Raw genomic sequence first — 24,383 nt, forward strand, 5'->3', positions numbered from 1 at the left:
AGTGTCTCTTGGACACCAAGCAGCTCTCTCTCGCTCCACATCCTAAACCAAAAGTGGAACGTCAGTTCTACATTCTGTGTTCAGAGACATGACCACCAGTGGTTCTTTCCTCTCCTCTCCATTCTGCTAGCTGTCCAGCCCCTCTTGGCCTCAGTTTCCCCTCTGTGCAGCTGGAATACGGAATCAGCTTTGGCCACAGAATGGATGAAAGTTTCCCACGAGAGCAGCAAGAGGAGCACATCCTGTGATGTGGGTGACTCATCACCTTCCCATTCTCCCCAATTTCCCCTGAGGGCGACCAGGAGAAAGATCCAGAACTTCCAGTGAGGCAGTGAGGATGAATGAGCTGGTATGTTTTAAGCATTTGGAGCTCTTCAGAGAACAGCATTACATAAATATCAGGCCGAGTTATATATTTAGACATAGCTTCCTTCTTTTGTATGTAGAGTTGTTTTTTTTTTTTTTTTTTTTTTGCCTCCAAGATTTTTCAAAGGGTTTATGAATGGGAAATACTCTGAACGCTGCTTTTTAGCAGAAATAAAGATCCTTGTCTCACCCACCTGAAAATCTCACCCCCCGGATTCCCTCTGAAGGCAAAAAGGAGGTAAAAAGGGACAAGCTGCAGTGGGTGATGGCACTGGGGAAAGACGCAGAAACCGCATACCCCTCTCGGCACAGAATGGCCCATGGCTTCATGGATGGGGGCCTTACTTTTGGTTATATTCCTCATCCTTCTGAAGACTACCCCTGATGGTTCTCTCTCTCTCTGCCCCCGCCACCTTCTAGCCCAAGTGACATAGCTAGACAAGATGCTACTCCAAGTGGACTCTTCCCTGCCCTTAGCTCCTCCACATCTAGCACAGCTTGGGGCACATGGTAAGTCATGTTTAAATAGCTTCTTGACTTGCTTTTTCCTACTGCAGGTCAGGGTGGGAAGTGCTTGATGTCCTGGGTCACACCACATAGCTTTCCTAGGGCCTCATAGCCCTTAAAAACTTAGACTCATCATACAGCATGCTAAAAGCCCTTTTTAAGTTGATGACAATGGAAGTGGAAAAATGATGCCTTTGTCCCCATAAGCAAAATCACTGCATGGAGAAGGAAACAATAAGCATGTGAGGTGAAAAGCTGGACAGGGCTCAAAGGTCCAGCTTGGCTCCACCACCACAGCGCCCACTCAGCAGTAGACAAGTGCAAACACCCAGCTGTGTGGAGTGGCTTTGGAGACCAGCCCCACTTCCTGGGGTCATCAACTGTCCTTCTGCTTGTTCTCAGCTCACATGCTGACCAGGGCATCTCTAGGCTATTGAACTTCTCACCCAGCCACGGCATGCCCTTGCGGGTGAGCAGTCTTCCCACACTAGCCCTCAAGTGATAAAAAGCCTGTCACCTACAGTAACCAGGCAGGGCCTTTGTTATCTGAGTGACAGGGCCATCCACAAATCAAAAGAAAGAAATTAATCCTCATTACTCATCCTTCTGTCTCTTTCTCACAATGATCAGCTTGCCAGGGGGTGGGAAAGCATCGACTACACCACCGGATTCAAGATTAGCAAACAATTATTGCACTTGCACAAAAGCCCTCAATTGTTCTGGCATGAGGAGCAGCTCATCCATTTGGATCTCTGGTCGCCCTAGAGAAGAGCTAGAAGAAAGCCAAGAGGGAGCCAGATGCTGGCAGAACTAGATCAAGTCACCCCAGAAGAGGGTTCTGTCCCCTTCACTCCAAACAGCTGTCCACAGTGGGGAAGGCATAGAGCTAGCAGGAAATCTAACTCTACTTCAGCTTCACCTACACTCCCTCATATACCTGAGAAAAAAAGGACCAGAGACCATCTCATTCAACATCCAGAGAGAGGAGTTGGCTAGCATTCAATACAAAGACAACTGCTCAAAAGGTCTACCGATCCTTGAATCCAACCTAAGCTTGTTGACTGATGGAATGAATCAGTTAACACTTGTAGTGATGCCTGGCCCATAGAGGACACCCAGCAAGAACTGTTTCACCTCAATTGACCAGCCCAAGTCTTGGCCTCATGTTGGGCTATCCCTGCTTCCTGTCATTCCTCTGCCCACATTCCCTCAAATGACACTCGGTCTCTTACTATCCTCCAGCCTCCAGTCTGGCTAATGTGACTTGGATCTTCTGGAACCCCCACCACGTGTTGCTCTCCCTATCCCTACTCACACTGCACAGTTAAGTATGCTGAGGCAGAAGGGGAGCGCCCCAGGCTGTTGCTAGGAACACAGGTGTATTTCCCTGCATCCTCAGGTTTCACCCGGAAGATGATCAGGGTCCCATCGATCAGGATCCGCACTCTCAACTTCAGGTCACTACAAACACACAAAGAGACAAGGAGAGGTGGGGGAAGAGGGTCTTCCATGAGACAGTGGAGCAAGGCAGCAAGGAGTCCCCTCTCTGTGAACGAGGCAAGGAGAGCCAGAGCCTCCTCATATTCCTGGCCCATCTCAAGGCCACTCTGTGCAGACACTGGCCTTGCATGAGGGACAGATTAGACCTCCCCTCTGCAAGCTCCTAGAGCCCAAGAGCAGCCTGCAGCAGCCCCTGCTCAGAGGCCTTTCCCCTTGGAGGCCTGGTGTCTGGGGACCCCACTGAGAGGGCAGGGCAGCATGCTCACTTCTGGAAGTAGACGTTCTCGTCCTGCCAATACCAGGTGTAGGTAAGGTTGCCGGGATATGCCTCTGCCCGGCAGGTGAGCAGAGCATCCTGGGATATGTTGACAGTGATGTTCTCAGGAGGGGAAACGATGAAGGGAGGCCCTAGGGAATAGGAAATAAACATAACCTTACCTGGTATGGGAGGGGAGCACAGCAGTGCTGGGACCTCCCAGGAAGCTCTGAGAGGTCTCAGCAAGCAGTGCCTAAACTCCAGGAGGGAGCTGGAGGGTAGCACTGGTTCAAGAGGCAACAGCACAACCCTGGGCAGTCGCCACAGAGATGCTTCTAGCTATTGCTAGCACTCACATTCTTACTCTCCTTACAGGTCCCAGAGATGCAAAAAGTCCTGGGGTGTGACCACAGTGAGCCCCAGCCCCCTGAGCCAGCTGCAGGACACCCTTATTGGTATATACCTGCACCCTGCCTCCATGCACAAGCTCCCCAAACCAGCCATCTCACCCCTAGACACATAGACATACATACCCCTTCCTGCTCATCCTTCTCTCCAGCAGAACCTGAGCAGGGGACATGCATGAGGGACAAAGGCCACTCTTTTCAATCCAGAGCAAGGAATAATCTTGCTTCTAAAGGAGTTAAAAGGCTTATGCTGCTTATCATCCAGAGGTCAAGAGGGCAGATTTGGGAAGAGGAGGCAGGGGGATAGCAGAGTAAACAGAGAGTGAAATCCCAGAACTCCCTGGTGCTCGCTTTCCAGATAGGCCACAGCTGCCACTTGGCTCTCTCCTGAGAGTGGGCAGCTCTACTCCAGTCTACAGAGGGACCTCTGGCCCATGCTGCAACACTCCAAGTCAGAAGAAGGCAGAAAGAACATGTGTCTCAGCAGCCCTGGCAGCCCAGACAGCCACCACTAGCTCTCACCCGCTCCTTCAGCAGGCAGCAGGTGGGAGGCAAAGAGGGTGGTTGGGCTCAGGACAAAGAGATTCTGCCATCCTGATGCTAGTCCTTCTGGGGCACACTGGGGCCCCAGGCAGGGAAAACTGGCATTTCCCAGTGCTGACCATGCAGACCCCAGCTTTGCCAAATGCCCTCAGTGTTATTTTAAATCTCTGAGGCTTGGATTGAATTCCTATCTTTATTTATTGAAGCCATCACTAATGGGGTGGAAACCTAAGGGAGGTCTTCTCCCTTGGGGAAGATGGAGGTACAGCAGGACACTACTCAGACAGAGTACCCATCAACATGGTGCCTCCTGTCATCCCGTGTGATGGCCACAACAGGCCACCATGGGCACTCGGGCTATGAACTACACAATGCTCAGGGGGAGCCCAACCCCACTCCTCATGAGCTTCCCATCTCTCTACCTACCTCAGCTGTCCCAGTCGTGCCCTGGGCAAACCCCTCTGCAGCTCAGATGGGATGGAAGTCCCTGTAAAAGGTCTGAGGCATGAAGAAGCCAGAGAAATCTCTCTTACCTTGGACAAGCAGGTGAGTGGTATGAACAGCCTCCCCCTGGATGCTGTATGCGCGACAGGTGTAGGCACCTCTGTCCTCCCTACTGACCGATGTCACCGTCAGGCTGCCATCACTCACCTGGGGCCAAAGAGAGATGGAGCTCAGCACCCACACTGGGGGCCCACCAGGGGCTATCTCCTCAGGCAGAGATAGCCTCGGGGCTCATGCACTAGGGGGATATGGAGCCAGGCACTCCTTTCATCTCCCTTCAACCACAGACACCAACAAGGCTGCCTGCTGTGCAATGTTACTGGTCACATGAAGCAGGAGACCACCGTGGAGAGGGAGGAGGCAAAGGAAGGGCAAGCAAGGCGAAGTGCAGCAGCCCCAATGGAGAACCACACTTACCTGGTATTTCCCACTAGCACCTAGGAGTGTCCCCTCCTTCAGCCAGGTGACAATGGGCTTGGGGTTCCCAAAAGCTGTGCAGGTCATGGTAACACTGCCGCCCTCCTTGGCCTCGATGTACTGGGGGGGTGTTTCCGTAAAGGTGGGAGGAGCTGCAGAGAGATGCAGGGTGGGATTAGCCAGGCTGCCGCCCCGCATGCAGTGCCCACCCACACCAGGCACCATGGCCATTGTGTTCATACTTAACCTTCCGCGAGGTGCTAGGATAAAGGAAGGAAGTGGGACACAAGTAAAATCCTCTGCGCCTGAGTCTTACAGGAGAAGAGGAGACCTGAAATTCAAAGTCAGTCTGGCTGGGTGCAAATTCTAATATTCTCCCATTGTGCTTGGCTAATTCCCAATAAACAAATATTTGCTGAGCACCTACCAGGAGGCCACCATGCTCAGCACTAAGGACAAAGCGATAAACAGCACAGCTCCCATGACTTGCAGAGCACACACTTGCTACTAGCTCCAGACTGTTCCATCACTCCCCACTCCGGTCTTTCACCTAAAGATCATCCCTGATACTCCAACTTCCTTAACCCCAGCCCAGTTAGGCCCCATATTTCCAGGATGTCTCCCACCTGAGCTCCATCTAGGCCTACTACAGACCACAGGCCATGGTGACAAGGAATCTTCCTCTTCCAGATTAGGCAGAGAAAATTTTCCACCTTCTTCCTTTTCTGGCATCCAGACAGAAAGACAGCCCACTCTGCAGGCTACTCCTTTTTTAATTTTCTTCTGATTATGCCAGGTTATCCCCACACTACCACCTGATTTGATTGTAGTTTTGACCAATATCCATCCTGTTTGGATAATCAACTGTTCAGAGACTCAGTCTCATCAGTCTGAGCTGCTTGTAGAGGCAATCAGATCACTCTTAACCTCTTGGACTTTCATTGCTTTTGAAGTGACAAGGAGGGGCCCCACTTTTAACCTTGAGTCCTAGGGTTCACAATGCCTGGCTGAGGCAGGACATTTTTAGCTCATCTCAAGGTACCCAAAGACCAAGTTACAGTGCAGCCTGCCACTAGTTGGGTAACCCTGGACAAGTTACTCAGCCTCTCTGGGCTTTACCCAAATCTGGCCCCCTCCAGTATTGAGGTGAGGAATAAGTGAGATACAGTTTGTGAAAGGGATCTTGTGAATGTAGATACGTGTGAAATGTTGGTTATTTTGCCATGACTATCATCATTCTCATCTCCCCAGAGACATCTGAGGCATCAGTGAGAAGCTTTGAGGGGCGCCTGGGTGGCTCACACAGTTGAGTGTCCAACTTCAGCTCAGGTCATGATCTCACAGTTTGTGAGTTCAAGCCCTACGTTGGGCTCACTGCTGTCAGCCTGGAGACTGCTTCAGATCCTCTGTCCACCTCTCTCCCTGCCCCTCTCTGGCTCACACTCTCTCTCAAAACTAAAATAAACATTTTAAAAAGAGAGAGAGAAGCTTTGAGATAGGTGTCACCTCTCCAGACAGCGTTGCCCCGAGAACCAGTCAGAGTGCTTTGAGGTTTGGTACTGTCTGCCCCCTCTTCTGCCAACCTTGTCTGCTACCATATACCCCTTCACTGTGCTCTAGCCACCCTGGCCATCTTTGTCTTTCTCAAATGTGCTAAGAATGTCCGATCTCAGGGCCTTTGCATTTGCTGCCCTCTCTGTACCCAGACCTCACTCCTTTGGTTCATGCAAATCTTTGCTAAAATGCTATCTCTGCCTTAAGTGGTCAGCCCATCTAAGATAGCACTTCTAACATTCTCTACCCCCTTAGACTATTTTATTTTCTTTAAAGTACTTATCACTGACTCTCCCTGAGAACAAAGATCTTTTCAGTAAATCACACTGCATGCCTGGCTTTTAGCACAGTTCCTAGCTTGTAACAGAGCACTCAACGAATGTCTGCTGAATGGATGAATGAATTAAATGTACATACATACACACACCTACAGACCAACACAAATTCAAACACATAAAACTTCCTAGGAACAAGACCATGGCAATACCACTTTCTTCAATCATTTCCAAAGCCCTTAACTCAGTGTGGGCACACAGAGGGCACTTGGAGAATGAATACTGAGTGAATTAAGAAGCATAGTTCATCACACACAAAACACACACAATGGACAACTTCAAGCACATCAATACTCATCCAGCATCTAATATAATAAAAATGATGGCAAAAACCATCCCAAATCCTTATAAAGGGATTCTGGAATCCTAGCTTCCAGGCCTCTCATGCTGCCCTGGAATGTGTGCTCATCTCCAACAGAGCCCCTCTTGCCAAGCCTGTCCCTGGAAATATAGCCACAGCCTCATTACCTCTGGTGTCAAGCTTAAAAGAAAAGATAATAAATTAAATTACATCCTGAAGTGACAAATTAATTACTAATTACATAATTACTTTATTATTTAGGTGCTAATCAGGAAAGTACTTTGAACAATCTCGAGTTTTCAGGAAAACAATGGTTTGACTCTCAATTATTTACAGAATTAGGTGTTAGCTTGCCAGCTGCATTTCTAGGCTTAATTCTTTTTTACAAGTGCTCTATAATTAATAGTGCAGGTTAGAAATAGACTGGCCTCTCCTCCAAGTAATTCACCAATGTAAAGCAAGACTTGGCTTGGGCTTTTTGGGTATTTTATGTGATAAAGGAATAATTGGGTTTGTTTCCACCCAACTGGTCTTTAAGAAAACACAGAAGGAGATTGAGACCATTTATAATTCTAATTTTTCACTGGCCTTTCATTTTCCAAAGGTGATCTCTGTCAGAAAATGCCTGACAGTAAACATTCTAGTTTGGAAGCAATGGAATGCTGGCACTCCAGACTCTTTCCTTCCATAATGGAAATATTTATGCTGGAAGGAACCTCAGAACTGGGGGTGAAAGGAGGAGGGAATAAAGGGAGACAGCTGTCTCACCTTCAAATGTGTCTGCTCTAATCTACCCACTTGGGAGGCAGGCTCCTTGGTAAGGGCAAAGCCCCAGTTTAAACCCTGGAGCAGATGAGGGAACATTCTTAGCTTTTCTGGCCAACACTTTCTATAAACAACCTCTATGAATGCACTGACTCTCCATCTGGGCATCTGGGCATGCTGTTTCCTCTGCATGGAATACCCCTGCACCCGGCTAACTCCTCCTCCCTAGTTGGGTCTCTGCACAGGAGTCCTTCCCTCAAAGAAGTTCTCCCTCCTTTGTTCTCCCAAAGCCCATATTACAATTTTCTCTGGACTTACTGCCTCTGGAAGTTTCCTTAAAGCTGAGTCTGGATTGGGCCCATTGCTGTGTCCCCAGAGCCTGCCACAGAGCAAACATCCAAGATGTGTGTGTGTGTGTGTGTGTGTGTGTGTGTGTGTGTGTGTGTTACTTCCCTTTATTTACAAAATCTACAAAAAGCACTCCAGCCTGATCTTCAGGCCCAGGATATACAGGTTACTCATGTAAATACTAAAAGCCAAGACTCAAGATGTGTTATGAATGGATAATTATTGGTGAGTTTACAAGAACTTTCAAACTACTACAGTCCTCTGCATCTTCCAGTCTGAGGACCTTCCTATATACCACCTCCCTGCCACTACTATTTCATTTGATTTCATCTTTTTTTCTCTCTTGAGAAAGAGAATGGCCAGCATCTGACCCACATGTAATTAATGTCACAGACACTATGCAGGACACTTTCTTACACAGCATTTCATCTGATCTTCACAACAGCTCTGCAAACAGGCATTGGTTTTGGTAACTGAGGGAGTTGATGCCCAGAGAGTTGCCTGGGATCTTACAGCTACTGAATGCATGAAATAAACCAAACCTTTTCAAGGCCTTCTCCCATGCTTATTCCACTCTAAGTCATTGTGAATTCTCACAGAACCAATTCCCGCTCATGCAAACTAATATAGAGATGTAATACAACACACAATCTCCAATTAAATTCTACCTTCCTGTCACGTGAGTGCCTACTGAACACCTGATGTCTCAGGTCACTGAGGTGGGCGCTGCCAGGAGGACATGAAGGGAAAACAAGGTGGTTCTTGGAGATTACAGCCCAGTTTAGAAAGGGCATAAGAGAGAAAGAAAGCAACGTGGGGACTCTTGGCTCGGTGTTCAATCAGCGAAGCTTTTTGCGGCAGATTTACCTTCCTAGTTATGTTTTGCTTGGGCTAATATTAAGATGAGTTTTCATTCTCGGCACACACAACAGCTGGCATCAAAAGGAGGTGACTCAAAAGCTTGCTATGTGGTGGGGACAGCCCACCCAAGACTTAAAGTAAGCCTCCAATCAGTCTCTTGGGACTGACTGACAGGAGCCAACTATATCTAATGGGTTGGGCAGCCTAGACCAACACTGTTCTAGGACCACCATCGCTAAGTCTGCTCTTCTCAGATAACAGTGCCCTGGCTAAAATACTCTGTTCTTTCAGGACCCTGGAGAGGTTCTCAAGCCAAGGAACATGGCCTGCCCCCCTTGGGAGGAATGACCCAACCCCACAAGGTAGGGCAGAGAGAGCCATCCTTCAGAGCAGATCAATACTATGAGAAACTTCCAAGCCAGGAACAACATCAATTTCTCTCTCCCAACCACAGCATCTATAGTCACAGATATCAAAACCACAAGGACCCAAGCTCTGTGTGGCACATCCAAAGCATATATGCCGCTTCTCCAGATTTTTCTCCACAGTTCCAGCTTCTCCTGGCTCCTCTAGAGTATCTCCTCCCAAGTAAGGACTCCCAGGGACATAAGAGAGACTCTCTTGTGGAATGCACGCAGAGGGCCCAACCCCTGGTGTGGTCACAGCCTTAGAATCAGGCCCCCAGCCTGCACCAGCACTGGGAACTCAACTAAGTCACTTGGGCCTCTGCAAAGGGCTTTGTTGCCTTTTCCCAAACACTTGAAAAGCATCAACACATAGCAGTTAACTTAACTGAACTATAATAACTGATAGCCATTAAAACGGTTACTCTTCACAGGATTCTTACATTTTTTTAGACAGTAAACCCAGCACAAGAAGGGACCATGTCTGGGTTGGCTCACCATCATTTCTCTTCCCCTAGTGCAAGGCTAGGCACACAACAGACACTCATTACATATCACTCAAATGAACATATTTAACAAGGAACCAAGATATTAACCTAAAAAGGAAAATGGTTATGGTGGGGCTCCAGAAATCCCACTAGAGCAAGAAGGCATTATTTGGACTAGCAGGGTCTTCCCAAGGCTGGGAAATGGTGCCAGAGGCTATAAACTGGGCTTCGACAAAGCCTTAAACCTCCTGGTTCCAAGAACCAGCTACCTACCTCCCTCTGAGGAACTCTGACTCCACCACCCACAGCAAACCCCACTTCGTGCTCAGGGAGCTGCTCCTCCTATGCACCTCTGTTAACCCAAGGCTCTAGGAAGACAACTGAAGGGGCGTAGGAGGTGAGAGCTACTAATGCAATGGGGCCCGGCCCTGATGAGGCTCCTCTTTGTGGCAGAGATTTGGGGCAGGAATAGTGGCTTTGCCTAAAGCAGGTCCTCAGAGAGCAGTCTTCTGGGTCATCCCCCACCCGCCCAGCCCCAGGAATGAGGCCCATACACACCGTTGATGGTAAGGTGGACCCAGCTACCATTGTGAAAGGTGTCATATTGTTGGTCCAGCATGAGCACTTTGCACTCGTACCAGCCCTGGTCCTCAGAGCGAACCTGCTCCAGTCGCAGGGATGCTTTATCATGAAGACTTGCCCGGCCTGCAGGAAGAAAGTGGACAAAAGCCCAGGAGGCCATCAGGGTGAGGCTAGCGGTGTGACACCTGCCAAAGGCAGAGGACCCATTGTAACCTTCAAACCATTTCCCATGATAGGACCCCAAAATAACACCTCGCACCAATCCCAGGCAGTAGGCTGAAAGGAAAAGGCACGCAGCCTTGCCATGGAGCCACTTTCCTGGTCTCGGCTGGCCCAGCCCCGCTGCAACTGTAACTCTGGGTTTGGCCCTGGGAAGAACCTCAGTCCCTCAGAATACTCTTATTCTTTTGGAGATCTCTTGGGATAAAGGAAAGGCATGGGGGATGCAGAGCTGAAGAAAGAGAGTGGGAGGGAGCGAGGGAGGGAAGCAAAGGTGCAAATAGAAGAAGGTGAGGTATGGGACTCTAGAGCAGGCCCTAAACCTCAATTCAGGCTGAGTGACATCCTTCTCCCACCTGGGTCCCCACCACCAGCATCTCTCTGCCTGTCTTCCCTATGGTAAAGCAGAGGAAAGGCAGGCCAGGGACCAGGGTGGAGAGGTCCCCTCCAGGTGCTGCTGCCCATGCCTGAGACACTGCACATCTAGCCAGAACCCAGTGTCCCCAAGAGCTAAGACACCAGAGCCCATAAGCCCAAGAATGAGGACAGGGCTGGCAAGCAGAGCAAAGGCCCCCCAGCTACCCTCCTTAACTCCATCCTCCTCCCCATTAGGAGGCCATCTTTGTCTCACTCATGGTGATGAGATGGTAAGAACTGTGGCAGGAGCAAGCAGAATGGGAGTCTAAAATGAGGATACAAAGCAGCCTTCAGGGTCCACCTTCCCCTCACCCATCACCTCAGCCCAGCCCTCAATGCCATGTCACCACCTTCTCAGTTTTCATCCTGTCTCAACACTGGCAATCTGCCTAAAAACCAGAGCATCAAATGGCCAAAAACAGAGTGAGAGAGAGAGATAAATGGAAGCTTTCTGAGAGATGCAAATCAGACCTCAGAAGTCTGACCTCAAAGTCCTGCCAGCTTCCTGTCTTCCATTAAAATTCCAGCACACATATGCACACGTGTGTGCACACACTCCTACACGCATGCATGTCCCATGCTCTCCTCCCTGGCAGGCCGGCAGACAGGCACTGGTAGTGACTCAGTGAGGCCCCTTCTGGCAGGTGGAACCACAGAGCAAGACACCGAGGGGACCAGGAGGAGAGAGGCTGGAGCAGCAGAGGAGGCAGACAGCAGGTGCAAGCCACAGCCACAGCACTGCCCGGACCAGCCTCAGACATTTACTTCCACTGCTCATGGATGAGATGAGGCCCCAACTTCAGAGCTAGAGGGAGGGAGTGGGCAAAGGCAGACAGAACAAAGTCTACAGTGCCACCAGCACACCTGGCCAAGGGCAGCAGGGCTCTGACTCAGCTTCTTTCTGCACAGAGCTCCCCTTCTGCCCAGCTCTCCTCCCCTGCATGGTGGGCTCTCTAGGCTTCCCTGTCCTTACTCCTGCCTCTGCCCCTACACATCCATAGCTGTGCAGTGATGCTTTGTGTCTGCACCACCTCCTCTTCCCTCTCCTCCCCACCACTGAATTAAAACCTACCAAAGTGCAAACGATGGGAGGAAAGAGGCAGAGACTATGGAGAAAAGATAACAGACCAGTCAGAAAGATAAGAAGCAATAGAAAGGCAGGAGGAAGAGTGCCATGACCATAACCACTGAGAGCAAAAACCAGGAGAGGAAACAAGCAGCCCCATGCAGCCCAGAACTTACCTGCATACTCAGGGTCCACATGAGGGGGATAGTAGCCAAACTTGATGAAGATAGGGATGGGCACCCCAAACTTGAACCACTCCACGACATAGGGTGGGGGCTGTCCCGTCACTGGGTGAATCACATCGCATCGCAGGACCACGCCCTCACCGGCTCTCGCAGTAACAAACTCAGGCTCCTCTCGAAGGCCGTGGGCAGCTAATGGGTCAGCAAAGTTGGGATGCACAAAGGGAAATGACAAGGAGATCCTGCCCCAGCAGCCCAAGAGGCAGCCCCTTGCCCATGTCTAGGGACCTCTGCATTCCCACTTCCTCCCCAAGGCAAGCGGCCCACCCCAGCCCTCCTCCTGAAAAGTAGTCCAGTCACTTCCCAGAAGGTCCCCAATACATTTTTAACCCCCTTAATCCCCTCTCTGCTCATACCTCCCACAGCTCTGGGGGCCCCAGCTATCCATGAACCTGAGACAGGTAGGAAGGGGAGCAGAAGAGAGAGAAGCACTTCTTTCCAGTCCTGCATGCCAAACCTTCCCTCCCCAATCCCAAAGAGCAGATCCATGACCATATCCTCCTCCTTTGAACTCCCAACAGTCCTAAGGAGTCTGGCTACTGAGAAAGTAAAGGGGCCTCAGCCTCTCTGTGGAGACCTGCAGCCTGGATTACAGAAGCCTGCTGTAGCAGAGGGTAAACATGGAATCTCTTCCTGTGCAGGATGCTTCCCACCAGAGCCTGGTAGGAGCTGCAGAGCCAGCCTCCTCCTACGCCCCACCCCCAGCTCAGCCTGATGTTCACAGCACAAAACAAGAGTACTCCATACAGGAGCAGGGGAATCCCTAACAAGCTGAGCAGAGGCTGCTCATGGCAACACCAGAGGGAAAACCCCACAGGCCTGACTAGCCTCTCCAGGCTCCTCCCTCCCACGCCCCACCACACCTGCTACAAAGAGGGGAACAGAAGGGTCCTCCAGCCCTCCAAATTCCAAGCCCAAGACATCACCATTAGGATAGCAGTATGCTGGGGGCAGAGCAGGGATCCTGGGGCTGCTAAGTTCAGCCAGCTAAGGAGAAATCACCCCACCTTTAGTAGATGATAAAACATATGGCTGGATAGGGTGCGCCTATCCTGTTGGCAGCAGGAGGGCAAAGTGGAGAGAGACCCATCCCCACCCACAAGCTGGAGGACACAGAGGACAGGCTAACTCAGGCACTGCTTCTCTCACTGGTCAGCCTGTTCATGAGCCCCTACAGGAGGCATGCCACCCCCACCTCCAGCCTGAAACTGCTCCCTCCCGCATGAAGCCTCCGTGCCCACAAAGTCACCTTGTCGAGCTTGCTTCCCAGTGAAAGGGACAGCCTGGAGAAGCCTCTTCTTCCTGGCTTCCCTCACACTACCCAACACAATTACAGAGGAGACCTCCCCGGCTCTCCCCATCCAAACTCACCTCCCCTCCCAGTCCCTGCTGGGCCGCTCCAGGCAGCACCAAGGACAGCAGCTGCTCTACTAGCAGTGCAAAGCCAAGAGCTGATGGACCCTCCCAACACAGAAAGGATGCCCAAAAGAACAGCGTGTCTATTTGTCTGTCTGTCTGCCTGTCATGGTGCTTCTGTATCTGACTCTTACTGCATCTCTGACCCCTGTGTGCTACTGTCTGTCTCCTTATCTCATCTCTCTCTTTGCTTCATGTCTCTGTGTCTTTGGCTCTTTCTATGTGTCTGTCTCTCTGATTTTGTCTTCTGGTTCTGAGACAGAAGTCTCTCTCCTACTCCTTCTTCATGTGTCTCTGTGCTGTTCCATCTCAAATCTTCAAGTCTCTCTGTCTCTGTCTCTTCCTCTTTAGCTCTCCCTCTATGAGGATGCTTCTACTTGTCTTTCTTGGTTTGTCTGTGTGTGTGTGTGTGTATTGGGGAAAATATGTGGATTTCTTTTCACCTATGCACTGAGAAGGGATTCTGCCTGCTTTTCTGTGTGGAGGTACCTCTATGTGCTTATGTTTCTGTGTTTGCGTCTTTCTGTGTCTGTCTGCATGTTCGCTGTTCATCTGTGTCTCTCCTTCTCTCCCTCCCCATCCCCCTCTCCCTCTCCTCCCTAAGTTGCGGAAGGAGGAGGAGGCAAGCCCTTCTAGAAGCTGATTGGCTACTGGTGACATCACTGTTTTCTAGAGAAAGAGCTAAGATCACAGAGTATTTTTGGAGCAAAGCGGAGTGTTGCACTCACCTGCCAGAGGCCCCAGCAGGTTTCCCAATACCCCCACCCCCAACCTTGCTTCAGGCTAGGTTTGAATTCCAACCCCTCAGGGAAAGCTCCAAGAAGGCCCAGCTGCAGCAGGCACCTCCCCCACAGCCCCAGAGGCACCTGGATAAGGACAGAGCCTGCCTCCTAGCCTCCAGGAGCACAAAGGCTGATCCTGGACCCAGAAAGAATGGGCAAACAGTGGGCACCATGTGTGAACAGGGGGAGCAATGTGTGTGTGCATATGTGAATGTGTGTATATGAGGCTGCTCTTGGCAAAAGGATGTATGTGTGGATACATGCCTGTGTGCATGTGACTAGCTCTTAGCAAACGGACAAGGATGAGTGGGGGGGGGGGGATGCTGCATGTGTGAGTGTGTATACGTTTGTGACTGTGTGTGTATAGCACAGACTTTCCAGGAGGTTAAAGGAGGAAATACAGGAGCCTGGGAGAAGAGGAAGGAGGTATTCCAGGGCCTAGTTACCTGGTGTGCAGGACAGAGGCTGTCCACAGAAGGGGGCCCCTTCCCAGGGCTTTGGCCCCTAGAGCCTAAGGCAAGAAGCAGAGGGGCAAAGAAAATGACCAGCTCTGCTGAGCAGGTGGTTGCCCACTTTTAGCAGTGAAGCTGGCTCTGTAGCACCCTGGCTACTGGGGTTGAGGGCTCTGGAGAGCAATGCCAGGAGGTAGGTTGGCTCCAAAATGGGTTCCCACAGTGCCTCCTGCTCAGTGCTGCCTCATTCTCACCTCCTGGCAATGAGGCAGCCTCATTCACACCTCCCCCAGCACTGGGGCTGGCTCCAGGTTTCCACTTCCACCCCCAGCCAGCCCCTGGGCTCAGGACTGAGCACCCAACCCAAGGCCCACCCCCAAGCCAGTCAGCCCCATCCCTCATCTCTGCACAAGGACCCTTTCAACCAGGGACAAGCAGCTGGAGAGAGGACTCAGTGAGATAATCATCCCAAATATGATAAGCAAGGCAGAAAGAGATGGAGTTTCCCAAGAAGAAAGCAGAGGCGTGGGAGCTCCTGGCCCAGCCTCTGCACTTGGTTCAACCCATTTGGTTTTCTGAACCCTGAAGTACTTATCACCTTCCTCAACTCCTCAACACACACACACACACACACACACACAACCCTCTCACTCCATCACCTACAAGCACTTCTTCCTAAGCCTGATCCTTCCTGAGCCAAAGCATGTCTAATAAGACACTTTCTCTAGAAAAGCTCAAAGCATGAAACAAAAGTAAACAGGGTGGCAGTAAATAGGGAAGGGGTGCTTGATGGAGGAGAAACTCTCACCTAGGACACCAAACCCAAATTGAAGACTTTGAAAGAGACTCAAGAAACCAGGAAGGAGAGAGACACAGAGACAGACACAGTGCAAACCTGACACAGGAAGAGCTCAGCCCACAGCAAGAAAGAGAACTCTGGGGCACAGAGGACCCAAAGACATAGGCCTTCATAGGAGCCCAGAATCAGGAAGACAGAGCAGAGGCTATTCGTTCAAGAAGCAAGTGGGCTTCTCCCCAGCAGATTGACTGGAGCAACTGCCAGTGGGCAGGGGGCAAGAGGAGGAGAAGGAAAGGATCGAGAGTGACCTGAAGTGAGGAGGGGCTGCAAGAGGCAGAGACACCCCCAGGCCCCTTCCCCACCAAAGAAGCCTACAGCAGCCCAAAGAGGTGTGGCAACAACCTCAGAGGGGAAACTGGCATCTGCAGGAGTGAGGGTGGTAGGAGCCCATGAGGTGCCCTGGATTCCACATACCTGTTTTAGAGAAGGCAGGAAACAGCAATACCCTAAGCTGAGCAAATCTGCATCTTGGGGCTCTGCCCAGCCCACTTTGGAGTTGTTTTCCCAGGATAGGGTAGAGAAAGCAGGAGAACAAAGGAAGATGAGGTAGCCCCTGCAGTCTGGCTGACCTTTCAGGAAGCCCATAGGGTACAGGTCTCCTGCTCTCTAGGCCAGGTGGTGCCCAGCAGGCAGCCAAGTCCAGGTTGCCATTGGATCCCCTGTAGACATAGAACCATGAGGAGCCAGGCTCTGGCACAGCCCTTGTGCCCCACACTTACAGCCTGGGGCTCTTCCACCAGAGCAGGGCTGGGGGAGGAAGGGTACCTGAGAATGAGAAACACTAAATGCCTAAGAAGTTCTAGGATCCAGGGCAGGGAGAGCTTCAGCTGTCAAGCAACCAAACTTCCTCTAAATACCTACCACATACCAGGCTCTGTGCCTGGCGTGTAACACAAATTTCACTTAATGCTCACAATGCCCACCTGATAGAAATACTACCAGCTCATTTTCACAAATGAGCAAACTGGGAGGCTACCTGGCTCAGCCAAGTCACTCAGGTACAAGTAGGGGAGTCAAGCTCCAGCTGCTATGTCTCCTCCTCCTCTTTGCCCACACTCATTGACAATATCCTGACCAACCACAGGCCCAGGCACCACAGCCTCTCCCACATTGCATCCCAGACATCCCAGACACTTTCCTCCCTGAGTCAGAGGGCAGACCTTCTCCACTACACATTCTGCTTAGGTTCCAACAGCCAGACCCATGCAGCCCAAGACCAGAAAAGGATGACAAGGTGGGTCTGTTTCAGAATGCAGCTGGTGCTCTCTGGCTGGCTCTGGGCTCAGCACTACTCAGCACCTCTGGCTACGTCCGGCAGTGGCTACCATAAGGGAAGACCACCGGGTGAGGACCAGCCTCCTTCATTCATGAGTACAAATCCTTACTGAAGCCGCTGCTGCTGCCTCCTCCTCCTCTTCCTCCTCCTCCTCCCCTTCCTCCTCCTGCTCCTCCACCCCCTCCTCCCCCCCCCCCGCCTCTTTGTCCCCAGCCCCCTCATCCTCTGGGCACCAGACTCCCAAACCACAGGCCTGTTGTCTAATAATACCAGCGACAGCCACCGCCACCTCCATCTGCCAGCCTAAAAATAATCCCTGCTAGTCCAAAAAAGGCACAGCCCCCAATAGTCCCCCAATCGCTCCTCCCCAACAAGCCAGAAGGCTCCAGGAGATTCCAGGAAGCCGGGGACTCAGGCTCCCAAGGAGCCTCCCACAGAGGTACACACCCAGAGGGATGGCATGAGGAAAGCAGAGAACAGAATCCCTATTGCCCAAAGCAAAGAACACTCTACAAATATGAGATAGACAAGAGGCCTGTGTCCAAAACATCGGGTCATGTCCTTGTTCTTTCCAGAAGGCAGGTGGGCTAGAAGTCATCTGGCCATCATTCTGCCTCCATCAAGAGCCCCCACACCCAGCCTAAGCAGGTTCTCAGAAATGTCCCTACCTTCCATGGTCTCCATCAGTGTCCTCCCAGCCCTTCTGGCCCCCACTCCCCATTAAACCTCTCAGGGTGGGAAGTCAGAGGTCAGGTGAGCCCAGACCAGCCCTAGCCAGCAAACCCTCCCATCTTCCATACAGCAAGGCATGGAGGAGGGAGGGGCAGGAACTGCAGGCCTCCTTCCTCCTGTAGGTGACTCCTTCCTAACCCTCTTGGCTGGGCTCCCCTTGAAGCCCATGAGGCAGTGATGCTATTAGCAACTTTAATTTGCTCTCAGCTAGATTGTATTTCCAAGAGCCTTTTCCCCATGAGCCACTGACAGGAAGCAGTCAGTAATTCAACCTCCACTCTGCTCCTTTAATGGCTCCTCAGCAGAAAGCCAAAGCCACACCCCACCCCTGCCACCTGGGTGGAGGCCTGCACCCTGCACACTCACACATGGCCATGTGCACACATGTGTTCCAGAGCAAACAGGCAGGCCAGCCCAGCCAGGTGAGGGCACCACGAGCTCTGCCTGCCACTAGGCCACCCTCCTCTCCTCAAGGAAGACAAGATAAGAAAGAAAGGGGGAAATTGAAGCTCCATATTTACTTACAGTAAGGTGTCAGCATTCCCTACTCTGAAGCCAGAAAATAAGGACAATAGCTCACCTTATACAATTTGTGAAGGCAGGTCTGTGTGCAAGCTGTCTGCCACAGACCTTCCTGGTGGGTGCCAGTGACCAGGAGGGAGGTAAGGGGAAATGTGGAGGGGAGGGGGGGCTGGAGATACAATGACAGGCAGAGGGGACTATCCCAGTCCCTTCTCTTCTCAGAAGGACAGTTAAGCTGGTTGGCACTTCCCTCAAAGCTTTGGCTCACATGGAACTGTTCTCCAAAACCCTTACAGAGGCCCTGTCTCTGCTCACCAGTCTCCTGCTTATTCACGCAAGAGAGAACAGAAAAGCAGGAAGATTCCTAAGAAAAATAGGTCAGCTGCCTCGGGCAGATCGCGCTGGCACCCGTGGGCAGTGCCCCTGAGGGGGCCAGGCTACAAGCTGCCTCTGCAGTCCCAGCACCCTCTCCCATCTCCCCAGGGACCCAGCCCCTTCTCTACTCTATCTAGAGTGCACTGGGTTAACAGGCAACTGATGCCAGAGCCCACTGTAGCAAGACAGGCCCATTTTTTGTCCCCTGGAGCTCTGTCTGGGTTTGTCCCCCATTTAGGCTTTCTCTCAGGGACATCAGACATCCTTCAATCCAGTCCCTGGGCTAAGCCTCCAACTTTGGAAACTTCTGGGCTGTCTAGACTCAGGTACAGAGCAGGGGGATAAGGAAAGTAAGGCATCTGCTCTGAGTACAGTCTGGCTGCCAACTATAGCACTTGGAGGGGAGTGACTCCCCACCTCGTGCCTGGAGCCTAACTGTCCCCCTGTCATCCTGCATTCTATACACATGCATGCAAACACTCAAGTGCACACACACACACAGGTGTGTGCACACACATGCACACACATAAAAGCACAGGCATGTATACATACACACACATGTAAACATGCACACACATAGAGGCATGTGCACACATCTCCAGACAGCTCACACCAATTACAGCTATTTTCATAATTCAGATCCACTCTTCACACAAGCTGCTTAACCAATGCCAGGGAGCAGACAGAAGAAAACTGCCCCCCTGAAACCCTGGGCCCCAGCCTGAGAAGGTCACAGGATGTGTCTAGGAAGAGAGGAGACTTTCAAGGGGAAGAAAAGTGCGTTAAATCTCAGGCCTAGCCCTGTATAGAACATATCTCCCGGCCTTCACTTCCCTCCTCCTGCCAGCACACAGGAAGGCTGGGAGAGAGAAGAAAGCAGCCAGCAGGCCTGAGAAAGACAGGGCCAAGGGAGAAGAGAGAGCAGCAGGCCAGGCTCTGAGAGCCGCGCCCTGGCTGGGGTGGGCAGAGGGGAGAGAAAACGCAGGCATCAGAAGAGCAGTGCCAGGAGCCAGGAAAGAGGGAGGAGCAGAGAGATGCTGAGTTTCAGCATCTCCCCAGCTAGGCAGCCTCTGCTCCTTGGGTAACCAGATCCCAGCTTTCTGTCTCAGAGCCACAAACATGAAACCACTGAGCTCTGGGACCTGCCTACTCCAAGTCTGGCATATGTTGGGCCTCAGGTCAAGAGCTGAAAGCTGATTCTTCCCACTGCCCCTTTGCCATGCCCTTTCCAACACATCCCTTCCTCAGCTTCTCCCAGGGTGTATGCTGCCAGACACACCCCTGTCTCTGGCGAGTGTGTGAGGGATGCACACACACAGGCGCGCGCGCACACACACACACACACACACACACCCCACTTGGCTACTTGCTGAGCAGAGTCCTTTGCTGATGGACTGCCCATGGGGTCTTGCTAGCAGCCTCCTGGTCTAAATCTCCTCCCTCTCATCTTCATCAGCAAAAGGAAGAAGGGAGAGTTAAGGCCAGGCACTCTACCAGTAGGATCTGAGTCAGAACCCCACTTTATTTGGGGACGCTGTAGTCAGGGATAGTCCAACCACAGAATCTGTGGTTGACAGGAGGAGGCAGCCTTGGGAATAAAGGTCCAGACTTCTTCTCCCCTATGGGAGGTCCAGAGTCATCTAGGCATGGCCCAAGGTCCTGCCCCAAGTTTCCTCAGTCCAGGATGTTGAGGCTTCAATTGCCATCTTCCAGATTCCAGATGCCTATCTTCTCCCTACCCTCCCCAACCTCTCCACTGACCTCAATCACCTCCCAGACACAAATGATCAAAGTCAGATGGGAAGCCCATCCCTAACTGTCCTAACCCGACACTGGCTTAGGGGCCCATTCCCTTTTACCCCTCTACTAAAGCAGCCCCTACTTCGGCCAAACCCTAAAGGTGGCATCTGAAAGTCCCTCCCTGTCAGAAATCTCCTCAGAAGTCACCTCTGCCAGTCAGACAAGAGCTGAGCTGTCACACAGAGCCAGCTTTTGAACAGTGACTGGTATTTCCCATATGAGCCAAAACCCTGCCACACAGATCCCCTCCCCCTCCCCCCAGAGTCTGTGATGCTAGGACCTGCTTGGCTCCTGGGCTCCCTGCATCCTTCCCACAAGCCTCTCTGGCCACTGACAAACTCTGAGTTTTGCAGATCTTTCAAAGAATTTCCAAGTAGTCCTGAGGTCTGCACACCCTCTGCATACCTCCCTGGGATTCAAAGGAAAAAGGGGTTCTGCCCAGGCAAGGTCAGCCTGTGAAAGGGTACTTGATTCCTACAGAGGCAGTCTTCTGAACTTCCCTCAACACACTTCCAGCTCCCAATGCCCTGAATGGTCCAAGGGAAAGAAACTGAGAAGGGGCCTGGAACTCCAGAGATACTGAATGTAATAATAATAATAATATTCACATTTATTGAGCAATTACTATATAACAGGTAGTCATTCATTTCTTTACAGCACTAATGTTCACCAAAAAACCCTGCAAGCTCATACTGTTAATCCAATTTTTCCATTGAGGCAAGAGACATTTAAAAGGTTGAGCAACTTATCCAAGGTCACAAGGCCAGCAAGTGGCAGAGCCAAGATATGAAACCAGATCATGTGACTCTATACCTAGGTCCTCAACTACCATATATATTGGCTTTTTAAGCTAAAAGGACTCCAAGACCAACAGAGGTGGCAGGCTCAAGGGTGCATGTCAAGCCATCCCAGACAGAAGGACCTCTCCACACCCAGAAAGAGGGTATAACCTTCATGCCCAATAACCTTCAATGTTGTTTGGAAGTCCTTCCTTCTGTCTAGCCATTCTGTGTGTTGCTGCCATTTGCCTTTATTCTGTGCTTAAACTTGCACAAAGTCCATTCCCCTCACCCTGACTTCTCCAGTTTAGAAGCTATTTCAGAGCCTCCTTTCAGTGTCTCTTTTTTATTCAAAGATCCCAGCAGCTCCTTTTGGTGCTTTCAGCGACAGTCCCATAGCAGGAACGTACCAAAAAATGGAGGGGAGGAGGACGAGGGCATTGGAAGACTACAAGGAAATAGGGGAAAGGAGGAGGCTGAAGCTAAGAACAATTTCCACACACAACTCGACCGATCTCACACCTACCCCCATTTCATAAGCTTCTGAATTTCCCTGGCCTCAGTTTTCCCACCTGACAAATGGAGTTTTTAAGCCATCCAAGGCAACGTACCATTTCACAAAATTACCCTCCCTTCACCTTCCTCTGGTTCGGTTTTCAGACTCACTCCCCTCCTCCAATAGCATGGAAGACATTCCATTCTAGAAACTTTCTCAAATCATTCCTTTCTCCCCCTACACACCCTCAGACAAGAGAGGACCCTGTCTGTAAAAGGTGCCTCCAGCGAACCCCCTCTACCCTAGCGCGGCTGGGAGCGGGTTCTCTCTTTGCCAGGTCCTCCCTGCTGACTTCCACCCACCGACGGGTTTTCTCCCCGCTCTCCTCTCCTCCCAGCTTTGTGAACTTGCCCGCAGCTGGGTCGTGTCTGCGTGGTGAAAACGGTGAGCTCAGAGTCCTCGCACCCTCCGGGCTCCGCTCCTACTTCCATACAAGGGCCGAGAGCCTGGGGTGCCACCCAGAGGCTTGTAGGTCGCTTTGCCCGTCTCCAAAGCAAAAGCGCGCGCGCTCACGCACGCATTAACCAAGTCGCTGGCTTCCCTCTTGTCTCTTCCCCAGCTCAGACAGGGAAACCAGAAAAAGAGAAACCTCCCTCCGCTCCGAGATGAGGCAGTGGGGACCCCTACCCCGCCACCCTCACACCCAGCCAGCTCTGCCTCACAGCCGGTGAGGGCGACGTGGAGTCCGCACGCCTGGGGCCCGCTCTTAGGGAACTTTTGCCTGGCCAGGGCCCAGGTGAGGCTAAGACAGGCGCGGGCGCCTGGCAGGGCTAGGCAAAAGCGGACACTCCCCTGAGCCGGCCAAGAGACTCCCTCGTTTAACCTGCTCTTCTCTTTCGGGGCTGCCTGCGCCCCCAGCCCCGCAAGGGGAATCCAACCCCTAGCTGCCAGGATGTGTGATCAGAAGGGATGCGAGTTGGAGTTGGGGCGCCCGCAGGGTAGAAAAACCAGTCCCTTTAGCTAGCTAGCCGTGGGTGCCGAGAGTCCCAAGGCTGGACTGTGAAGCGGTGGCGCTGCGCGGGGCTCGTGCGTGCTGCAGCCTACCCAAACACCCACAAACTACCCGGCAGCCAGAGTTAGGAAAGCCGCCGACTCCCAGCGCTAGAGAAGGCGGTTGCTCCAGCAAAGAGCACCTGGCTCGGCATGCCGGTATGAAACCCTGAGGCCGAAGGTGGACAAAGTCACCCGGATCCCAAGATCTTTTCCCGAGTGCCAGGTAGCCCTTGGATTCCAGCCCCTTCCCACCCGGCCCCTCCGGCCCGCGGCCCACAGCGCTTCCCCGCAGTGCTCCGGAGCGCTCCTCAACCGAACCAGAGCCTCGCCCGCGGAAAGGCGCAACGCTCAGCGGGGCCGGGGAGCCCGAAACGAAGAAGAAAGGGCTGACGCCGCGGAGGGCCAGAGGAGGGGCGCTGCACTTCAACTCACCTTGAGCCGCAAGACCTCGGGTGCTGATCACACTTGCTATCAAAGTGGCCACATACCAAATCATAGTACTACCGCGCGCCAGCCAAGAGCCTCATCCTATCGCAAAGTGCTCCTGCGCCCGCACACTTCTCGCGCCCGAGCGCCTGCTCACGCCCGCTCGCGCCCGCCTACGCCCCACGCCGGTGCTCCTGCAGCCCCGCCGGCCCGCTCTCCATCCCTCCCCGGCTACGCTCGGCTCGGCGCGCAGCCTCCCCGGCCCCCGGCGCAGCGGCACCTGCACTACTAGCCCCGGCAGAGCGCAGCCAGCTCCACGGTGAAGCCTACCAGGGCCGGGCCTCCGGGACCGCCCCCGCCGCCCTCCCATTGGACACTGCTCGCAAGCCTGGGGGCCGATTGGCTCGAAAGTCTGTCCGTCGTGGCGCGAAGGAGGCGAGCCCATTTCAAGGTGCGTTGAAGTGTGGCGAGCACAGAGCCGCAGAATCATGCGCATTGCCAGGGAGAAGGCGTTGTAGCGTCTCTGCCCTGTTCTGTTCTCTGCTCACACTGCATGGCAAGTTCCTGGTGAAGGGAATGGTAGCTTCTTGGGCTTGCTAACGGGACCCTGGGAATCTCAATTACCCCAGAAATGTCAGAAGGGACGTCGCCCCCGCCCACCCAGGGAACCCAACATCCGGTTTCCAACCAGCAAAAAGCAGTTCCCTAGAGGACCATGCTGATTCAATGATGGGGAAACCCAGGAACGGGCAGGGCAGCCTGGGAAAGCTAGGGAACGTCCTTCACTGGAGATCTTTTCAAAGAGGTCACACAATATCCCCCGCCCCGCGCCACTCCTTTCCACACACGGACATTCTTCCCTCAGCAACGCACCCCCTTCCACCCAAACATGATATTGTTAAGTTAAGCTCCATCCGGCCTGAAGGCAGGGGGATGACTAAAATGACCTCCAAAAGTCACTCCAATTTAGAATGAGTCATTGGCTCAGCTGAAGGAGTGTCAGAGAATCTTCTCCCCCCCCCCCCCTCGCCACACGTACACACACTACCACCCCCAGTGCAGGTCATTGTTGCTCATCATTAGTAAATCTCTACTTTGAGCAATAAAAGTGGTTTTTTTTTCCTTGTCTTAAAAAAGGCTGCCTCTTCATGCATAAAATTCCTCCCCTCCTCACCTATCTGAGAATTTAGTCCCATCTCAGCATTATGAAGCCAGGATGGATTTGTAGAGCAGTTTAGGGGGTTGGGATGGAGGGACCCAGGGAAAGGGGCTGATGGACTTCTTACTCCTACAGAGGAAGACAGATGAGGCAATTGCAAGGTCTCCATATTTC

The 24,383-nt window shown here is 52.1% G+C and overlaps 1 protein-coding gene across 2 annotated transcripts in view; it reads right to left on the reverse strand.

The window, feature by feature from the left end:
- Positions 1-23,286, reverse strand: part of IGSF9B (immunoglobulin superfamily member 9B) — a 50,427-nt gene extending 27,141 nt beyond the window's left edge. For both annotated transcript variants that reach the window (XM_043579854.1, XM_043579855.1), the window contains exons 1-7: positions 23,057-23,286; positions 12,017-12,214; positions 10,115-10,261; positions 4,501-4,652; positions 4,113-4,230; positions 2,640-2,781; positions 2,189-2,334 (exon numbers count right to left, since the gene is read on the reverse strand). In XM_043579854.1, coding sequence (XP_043435789.1) covers positions 2,189-2,334; positions 2,640-2,781; positions 4,113-4,230; positions 4,501-4,652; positions 10,115-10,261; positions 12,017-12,214; positions 23,057-23,120 — 967 coding nt within the window. In that variant the 5' untranslated portion in view covers positions 23,121-23,286. The remainder of the gene's footprint in view (positions 1-2,188; positions 2,335-2,639; positions 2,782-4,112; positions 4,231-4,500; positions 4,653-10,114; positions 10,262-12,016; positions 12,215-23,056) is intronic.
- Between the last annotated feature and the right edge of the window lie 1,097 nt (positions 23,287-24,383).

Source organism: Prionailurus bengalensis, chromosome D1, assembly GCF_016509475.1.
Source record: "Prionailurus bengalensis isolate Pbe53 chromosome D1, Fcat_Pben_1.1_paternal_pri, whole genome shotgun sequence".
In the NCBI taxonomy this organism is placed as follows: Eukaryota; Metazoa; Chordata; class Mammalia; order Carnivora; family Felidae; genus Prionailurus; species Prionailurus bengalensis.